We start from the raw sequence: 9381 nt of genomic DNA on the forward strand, positions 1-9381 counted from the left end.
TATTAATAAAAGATACTGAGAAAACAACGACTCAACAGCAAATTTGTTTTGGCGCTGAGTGCTGAAACGTCATTTCGCTTTCCAGACTGACAAAACGACTGATGATTGCAAGCCCATTATTATCATAAAAGGGAATCACTTGTGTTTTCAAGAGTTATGGTTTATTATCAACCATCCTTGTTCCTTTCAAAAAACGCCTGATGCGATGAGTCGACGGGGGTGTTGGTTTGTGTTAAATTGGTCTGCAGATACCCTATTTATCGGGATCGGTTTCTTCTTGGTAAAGCCGAGGCTTTGAGTCGAACGGGTCCAAGCTGTGTTTTGCACGTTGACGCAGTCACACACTCAGTGTTGGTCACTGTACGTCCCTCTGTGGTCTCCGTCTCACCCCTGTCTCTGAGATCCGTCTGACATGTACTCCGTCTGGAATCAGGCCCAAAAGCTCTGCTGACATGACTGGACAAATTAGTGTTACTCCAGCTAATATATTCAAACGGCTGCCGAGCGGCTGCAGAGGAAGTTGAGAAGTATTAGAAATGATAGCCTTGACTGTCAGGGAAGCTAACCACTCCTGAAAAGGTGACAGCACATTTGGCTGCTATTTGCTGCGGGGGGAGGAAAAAAAAATACCTTAAAAGTTTAACTTTGGGGGCAATTTGATCTTTAATTCATACGGGATGTGGAAAATATGTTGGGTCCAAACGCGTGTCAAAAGAGTCATTCTGACGACAGCAACACGCCGTGGAGATAATCTCACGCCATCGCGCCTCCAGCGCTTTGGTGATTTGGTACTTTCTCAGTGCCAGTCGACTCATCGACACACTATCCTTTCATAAAAGAGCTCAGGGAGGAAGCCACTCCGCAGCGCTCCCGTTGAGCCCCTGCACACGCGAATGCCCGAATATTTGAGGCCACTCCTGGATGTATTCTATGCAGACGACATCTGACAGGCTTGAAATGAAGCCAGGGCAGATATGAAAGACGGCACTGTCTGTCAAAACCAGGAAATAATCAAGGCCCCCTTCAATCCGCCACAAGGGGCCCAGCTGAAAGTCGTTAGCTCGATACAATGTGCTGCTTCTACTGTTACTCTGGAAAAAAAGTAATAGTAATAATACTTAGGAGAATTTGCTCAACGATCTGAGAGGATCTCAATTATCTGGTGTGTTTTCGGGCCCACTCTTTTAAGATTGCAGAGCAGTCACCGAGGGGTGTGGACGCGCCGCACTGTTGGGAGATTTAAGGAAAATTGGTCAGCATTTATGTTCCTGCCTTGATTATAATAGCCAACAGTGATTACTCATCACTAACGCTATCCTAATCCTTATGGAACATGGAAGGACACCCGTTATATGAAAAGAGCATTTAGAAATCAAAGAACTATGTCCGTATGCTTTCCAAGTTTATTTTTCAAAAGGGAGCATACAGTAAGATGCATTCAAATGTCCCGACCTTGTGCTAGAGAGTGGAATTTAAAGGGAGCGACTTTGTCTACATTTCTGCATTATACGGAAAGGATTACAATAAAAATCAATACAAAAAGTACAACACAATATTACAAGCAAAAGTATAAAACAAGTTCGTACATAAAAATAAATGTAATACTTACACCTGACCAATATTTGCCAAGTGCCCTGGATGTTATTTCTCCTGTAATGTAAAGTGGCAAGGAACTGTTTGCTGATTGTTTAGACCTCAACTCCACCTGGTTTTGACATGTATCCTGTGTCTGGATATCTTCCTGCTATCAGGAAAAGACAAAGGTTAATGCAGATGCATGCAACACAACGGGAATATTGGATGGGAGCCTATTGTGAGGGAAGATAATGTAAATACTAACAGTGGCTGTAGTAAGAAGTAACATCTGAGCAACATTTTGCAAGGTCACGACTCCTCCTCCTCAAGCTTTGATTCTACCGATGAGCTCCTTATGAGCCCACAAACCATGGATGTATTAGCAGCGCTGGATACGGCCCCGTCTGCGGTCCAAAAAGCATTAAATCCATAGACCACCATTACTTAACTGTTGAGAAACTCAAACTCCAAGCAACTTAAATCATTACTCTTTGTATTATGCATGTATAATCCACGAAGGTATTAGATCTATGAAAGTGTGCGTGTCCCTTGTGAGCTGCACAGTGTAGAAACAAGGCATCCATAAAGCACTTTCTCAAGAGTTCTCAAGAGACTGCAACGCCCTGCCAGATGAGGGGTCACACGACAAAAGGGGGGAAGCCGAGCCTAGTAAGCTTCTCCACTGGCCCTGATCATTACAGGTTAACGGTTTTTACACCACTCTCAAGCAGCCGCACAAAGCTACCGATATTTTGCATCAGATTCGGCAGACAACGTTTATTTTGATCAGTCATCAGCAATCAAGGCTACTGATGAGCACTGTAACCTAAGATGTCTTTTCTCTGTCTGTCATGTGATCTTTAGTTTGCAAGTCTGTGCTCTCTCTCTAGTTGCCCGTCTTGCAGCAGGAATGCATTTAACAAGTTAAGCGCGGTTGCCTAACTTGCAGATTGCGATCCGATCCCAATGTAAGCTAGATCAAGAGTACCAAGTGTAAACTGAAAAGCATCTGATCACAGAACATATTCACATACAGATTGCATGTTCATCATGTTCTAAAATGTAAAGCATCATAGTTATTTAAATAAACCTGATGTATCACTGCTTATGATAAAGTATGTTGTACTTGATGACAAATTGTTCATCCACATATTATTCCGGCTCCAGATAGCAAAAGGTTATTCTTTGATGTCTCTGAATTAAAAGCCCTGGAGGTGGTCGGCTGACGATAAATGACTTGCTTTGTGGACATATAGAGTGCTTATTGAGGTGATGTCCACGTAAAAGCTTTGATTCATTTCTGGCCGAAGCAGAAAAAAAGAACTCTAGTCTAGGAAAAATGCCCCCGGTTGCCGACAGGCCGTCCGCTCTGCCGCTTCCCAATCTATCTCCCGATGACATCCTGAAGATTTCTCGCTGTGTTGATGTTGCCGTTTATTTTTATAAACTCGATCATTAATTTAGATAAAAAGAGGAATAACCCTTTATAGTCTTAGGTTGGAATTTGCTCTTAGTTATGGAACAAGTGGAGCAGTGACAATGGTGTCAAAAATGGTGTCATTTCTATTTCATCGCAATCATCCAGACAGGCATGATGATCTCAGGGAAGCCTTCCTGCTTCTCCACAGCCAGGACCTCCAGGCCTGCCTTGGTGATGATGCACTTCATGATGTCCAGGTGGCGGCTGATGGTGCTGTCGATGGGATCCAGCTTGCAGCCTTGTCTCGCCATATTGTCCTTTAATATGATCACGCCGTTTGGACGAAGGCTCTTCTTACAGCGCATCAGGAAATTCATCAGGTCCTTGTCTGTTAGGTGGCCTGAAAGATGAAGATGGATGGGGAGTCAAGCGAGAGACAACAACAACCGATCACAGTAAAGATACCTGTCCCTGCTTAGATATTCAACTCCATAACCTTTCCTACAGGTGTGCTCCAAAACCTTCCCAGGTAGACAGAGTCAGTGGCAAGCTACACTGCTCCATGCATCAATTGACCCACTGCAGTCTGATGGTCAAGAGCACCATTGAAGAAGGCACTAAAAAATAAAGACCTGACAGGAAATTAGAAAACAATGCTTGTCTGAGCTTAAAATAGAAGAAGCTTGCAATGCCCTTTGGAATTTAATTTACACCCAATGCCAATGAGAATGTGCTTGTAAAGCAGCAAGTAATGAAGATAACCCTCATACTCACATGCCACCCACTGCATCCAGACGACGTCGTACTTGTTTTTCGGAGGTGTGAACTCTTGCAGGTTGAAGCAGTAGTAGGTCTCGATGCGGTCAGCGTCGTCGCCAAGGTACTCTTCGTGTGCGTGGAGCAGGAAGTGCTCCATCATGTCCGCCATCTCCATTTTCTCAAACACGGGAAGGAGGACGCCTTTGGACACGCGGCCGATCCCGCAGCCACAGTCCAGGGCAAAGTGCGTGCCGGCTTTACCGGGACCCTGTGGATGCAGAAAAGAAATGATGAATCAATCAAAGTTGTAGCACAAGCAAAGCTAATTTAGAGGTTTATCTAGAGAAAGTCAGTAAAAGTTTGTGAGGCAACCATAAAAACAAAAGAGCTGGATTTATGTTTCAGGGAAAACGAAAGTACATTCAAACATCCTTTTCCCTGCAGCCTGTTATTACAATATCTCTGAGTCAGGGAACCATACTAAATTTTCTCAGTTGCCAGATGTCAGTACCTCAAAAGCAGCGACAGCCCAAACCAGCCGACCTCAGTTCCTCAAGGCAACACAACTAAGGACTTTACCACAGGGAACAAAAAGTCACCTCACTTGAATCATGCTGCTTTTTCTTCTTTTTCATTTGGTATTTTGACCTCACTCCAACCCCTGCGTATCAGGGGCCCCAGTGTGTGATTGTATGAAAGATGGGGCCCCGAGGAGCTCCGTGCTTGTTGCAGGACGCTTCCTCGTTTTTGGTGAATTACTGCCATATTGCTATGTGTGCATGTAGCTCAGTTGAATCTAGATGTGTTCTAAAGCTTTGCCTTTCCCAACTTGTTTTTAAAGGGGATGTCCGGTTCAAACAGGAGCTGTTCACAGCGAGGGGAGCACACGCTTGTAGAAGAAGACAGAGAATCCTAAGACTTGCATCCCTCTATTTGCATTTCTGGCAATTGTTTTTGCTTCATCATGGAATCCTGTACTTAAAGATTAATAGGAATCAAAGAATTGTGAGGGGGGTTGTCTTTAAGTCCTATTTTGGGCACTGAACTGATTTTGGTTGCATTTAGAGGATCTTTGATTTGTAATGATGTAATTCTATGCTGTTGGAGTTAAACAGCTAAATCAGATACCTGGTGACTGAAATGCTGAAGTAATTTACAAAGCAAACCTTTTATAATACAGTATGCTTAAATGTAATTACTGATACTGATTACTAGATAAATTATCTTTTTGGTTCATGAAAACAACCGATAGTTGCTGATTAATCGTGTTGTTTACAGTTAGCGGTAGTGAAGTAACCATTTAGTTGTCTGTAGTTCATTTGAATGTATCCAATCTTAGCACTTTATAATTAGAGCTTCTGTTAAACCGATTCTCTAAATAACCTTGTCTCTGGGCAAAAACCCTTTCCCCTCAATCAACACTTGGGTTCTTCCAACATCTAAAAAAACCCTCCAGTGCACTTGGTCATGCATTTACATGAAAATACCAAGATAGACATCTGCAAGCAAGCAAAAATGTAAGAATAACAAGAGTAGGACTAGAAGAATGTAGAAAATGATGTTCTTAGCTACCTCGGTCCGAAAGAATTGAAATCAACCTGCCGGCACCTCATTAGCAACGTAAGGAACATATTAGATCTGTTTGTCTAATTCAAAAAACAACCAAGTCATTGTTTTTTGGGGGGTTATGTCATCATTTTTCTTGACCAAGACCACAAGGCCCATTTCTCCAAAGGTCAAACTTCTCCTTCAAAAGCAGCCGTTTACTCAGCTCGTTCTGTACGGGTGTTTAAGAGGCTGACATCAAGTGTGAGCTACAATTAGAAACCCTACTGAAGTTTCCGCCAACGTGAAACAAGGTGGAATTCTTTTTATGCTGTCAGGAAGACAAATTCCTAACCCCAAATAGATTCTGACATGTATATCCAGGGATAGCTATACCAGTGTAAATCAATATACTGGTGGGCTGTACGCAGAAGCCACAGAGAAGTGTGTAAATGATGCTGCCGTATCGGGTCCCAGACAGGATTGAGTCGCTCATCTGAAACTGAGCGTGAGTTGGCGTCACTTGACTCACCACGAATCTCTTCAGAAACTGCCGGGAACCCTCAAGATCGACGTTGCCTATCTCCAAAAAATCTCCCAGCATGCCTTCCTCCGAGGCTGGGACGTCCTCGTAGAACTGCTGAGCTCTGTAGTAGAACTGTTTCTCTCCTTTAATGTACTCACAGGTGACTGGAAACAGCTTCACTGTTTCACAGGGCACATAGTAACACGTTAAGAGAACAGCTTTACACACAGATGCTTAATACTTACACTCATGTCTTGTTCATGATGTAGCGTTAGGGTTATTCTTAGGAGAGGTTTTAAGTTTCACGCTGGTACCGCTAACAGCAGCCAGCAGTGATGTCACAAGTGTGCGAGTGAACACCCGCGCTTCACTGGAGTAATACGAAAAGTCAAACAACTTGAGCTCAGCAAAAAAACATGACTAAATCTAAGAAGTGTATTAGAGATTAGATTTGACTAGTATTTAAGGCAAGTAGTTAGTAATTAGGTTGAACATATGTCATGCCATTATACTTCTGTGTATGGACAGGATCACTGTCACAATCTCAAAGGAAAGGAAGAATGATTTGATTACCACGAGACTATAAATAAGGACGTGCTGCTTACACTCTACTCAGCTGTTACATGATACAAAAAAGACTAGCTGGTTGATTTGGTTCCAATATTGTCCAACATACTTTGTTGGTTATCAATTTGAAAAATGAAAGTGTTACTGTGAACCACTGACTCGTCTGTATCCAGTACCACGACAGATCAGGTTAAATACTGTGTGTGTTGAATCATGTGTTGTACTACAACACTTATTATATGATTTCATTGACATTAGGAAACTTAATCCCAACCCTTCACTGCATCAGCTCTGCTGAGCTGAAATAAATCCTTCAGAATGAATGCAACATTTCCAAAGGCTTAGGTGACACGTTCCTGGCGTAGATGTGTGGGAGCTGATGGGAGAATGTCCTTCCGCTTGTCATAGACCTCCAGAGGCAGAATTCATGACACCAAAGTGAAACATTAAGCAGGGGGATTTATTTTGAGCTGGACTCTCTCCTCCACGCCAGAAACAAGAGCCAATAAAAGGGAGAGAATCGCTCCTGGAGGTCACGCCACAAACAAGGTGTAAAAACAGACGATTCTGTCAAGTACCCACTTGGTTTTGAGATATGTTTCATGTTTTATTTTTCCAAAGCCGTCACGTGACCCCTCTGGGGAAGGGTAATTATAGAAACATCGAGCAACAGCTAGAAGGGGGCGGGGATGACATGCACTTCTGCCAAGGAGATGTCATCGCATTGCTTCTATGGTCTTCTACCTCGCAGCTTCAGAGTGGACCTGCTCATTACATGAAGTTAACCTTTGATGAAAGTTTGAGACATCCGATGAAACTAGTTATACTCTTCCATCCAGTGTGCAGTATACAGATTTCTTGTGTAATCATTTTCTATATTAAGACATAAACAAATATCTAATCCAGTCCGTGTTAAACGCGTACGGCTGTCGGTAAACAATCTGACTGCTGCCCTCCCAGTGTCATGTTTAGCACTGACTGACATGACTTAATGCTTTCATGCTTGACATGCCATGCCATTAATGGTCTTTGTATCAAGTTTTTGGTAAGAAAATAAGGGGTCTTTCAGCCAGCAGCTCAGGATCTCCTCTTTCTACAAATAGTGCTCTAATGAACAACTGCACACCGTGCAGAGGATTAGATTAGACTTTGTACAACAAAGAGCAGCTTGCTGTTGCGACAGGGGGCTGTCCTCGCTTACAGAAATTCTCTAGTCCTGATTAAGTGTGTGTTAGATATACACCCTTAAAAAATAGGGGATCTTTACTTTTTCCCCCAACAGTAATGGCTCTCTTAAAAGCTACACACCTGCATTACTTTGCCTTTGAAACTGAAACAGCAAGTCTTCATAATTCCGTTTATTTGCATGGTTTACCCTGTTTACTATTACTACACACTCAATATTATTGCTAAACACATTCTACATTGATACATTGTGTTTTTTTCCCCTATATTTCAGATAGCCAATGTTTCAATTCTTTCCAAATATGTAAATCCATTTAAGTCAGTCACATCAGTCACAGTGAATATCAGGTCTGCTTTGATTTTACTCAGTTATTTTTCCTAATGTAGGCCACAGTCTCCCAATCAATGGGCAGTTTCAAATGCATTACCTTGTGATGAACATATGACTAACTAAGTAACTCATTTTTCGTGAATGGAAACAAATAAAAACCCCATTGGCAATATATTTTCTTTACTGCATAAAGTATACTTTGTAAGAAAAAAAATGAAGCGATTTGTACTCAACCAAAGCATGCAAAGCCTCCAGAGTGCTTCAACAGCTTTTCTAAATCCTTAATGGAGTCAAGGGTCAAGTAAAGGTTGTAAATCTTGACCTGTGAACTGTGTGTGGTGAGATCTCTGTGTGGTCCTTCTCCTTACCGACAGGAGTTTTCTCCAGCAGGTACAGGTAGCTGGCAAAGAACTCGCTCCTCACCGCGTGGTGCAGATGGAAGGACATGCTGTGGCGACACATGGTTTCATCCGTCTCCTTCCAGCGATCCTTGAACGCTTGGTGCGCCGCCTGGTACTCTAAGTTGGGCGGTGAGCTGCCTGTCGTATCTTCAAGGGAAATCTCCATTTTGGCTCTATGTGCACCTCACAGAGCGGTGGGATTTTCCAGAAGGAGTTTGACCAAGCAGTGGTAGAGAAGAGTAACACTGCCGTGTGTTACGCTGCTGTTACTCCAACTGCTGCTATCTGTCTGCCCGAGAGTTCAACATGTCTCCGCCATCGTTCGACTGATCGGCAGAGATCTTATTCAGCACTCAGGGGTCCTGCCCGAATTACATGTCATCTGCTAGGGACACTGACTCTAGAGGAGTGAGGAATGGGGGGGGGGCGGTCGCTTGAAGACACAAGAGGCGTCTGAATTTCAGCCTATGCACTTTCAGCAGCGCACAAGTTCATACGTCTGACCTCAAGGCCTTGCTGCCCTATTATGTCATCCTAAATTTAGCAACGTCTTTTAAACGTGTTTGTATACATGACTCTAGTTTTGTATTGGAACACCTCCACAGACCAGAGAACTGTAATGGTAAAATATGTTATAACATAATCTTATGCCAAAAGATTGATTATTGTCTGTAATGAAGCAATGTGAGAAGAAAAGGGAGACCCAAAAGTTGCCTTTTGCAGCTATGTGAAGGAGGATAGTCAAACTGGCCTTCACCCGAATGCTCGAACAAAGGAACCCTGTTACTCCCATCTTTGCCTTGATTCTTTTCCTGCTTGATTTGTAACTTTTCATTTGTGTTATCTCACAGGTGGTTTAGAGTTTCAGGCTTTAGTAGCTCTCGTGTCTGCATACCACTAGAAATGACCTTCATGTGTGTGTATAAGAACTCAGCATTTTCACTGCTCGGAGACGCCATCTCCACAGAGCACCGTGATACGTGCCTGTGTAGTTGACCTCCTGCTTGCAAGCAATAAATGGACTTTCTGCAACTTTGATCATTCATCAAGACTCCGTTTTATTAGACAAATC

The 9381-nt window shown here is 42.9% G+C and overlaps 1 protein-coding gene across 1 annotated transcript; it reads right to left on the minus strand.

The window, feature by feature from the left end:
* Positions 1 to 1389: 1389 nt before the first annotated feature.
* On the minus strand, positions 1390 to 8728 carry ntmt2 (N-terminal Xaa-Pro-Lys N-methyltransferase). The gene is made up of 4 exons (XM_037470786.2): positions 8277 to 8728; positions 5832 to 6004; positions 3770 to 4022; positions 1390 to 3395 (listed from the first exon to the last, which is right to left on the minus strand). Exons 1-4 carry the CDS (start codon positions 8473 to 8475, stop codon positions 3139 to 3141), a joined length of 882 nt encoding a protein of 293 aa, XP_037326683.1. The 5' UTR covers positions 8476 to 8728; the 3' UTR covers positions 1390 to 3138.
* Between the last annotated feature and the right edge of the window lie 653 nt (positions 8729 to 9381).

This window comes from Pungitius pungitius, chromosome 7 (assembly GCF_949316345.1).
Source record: "Pungitius pungitius chromosome 7, fPunPun2.1, whole genome shotgun sequence".
NCBI lineage: Eukaryota > Metazoa > Chordata > Actinopteri > Perciformes > Gasterosteidae > Pungitius > Pungitius pungitius.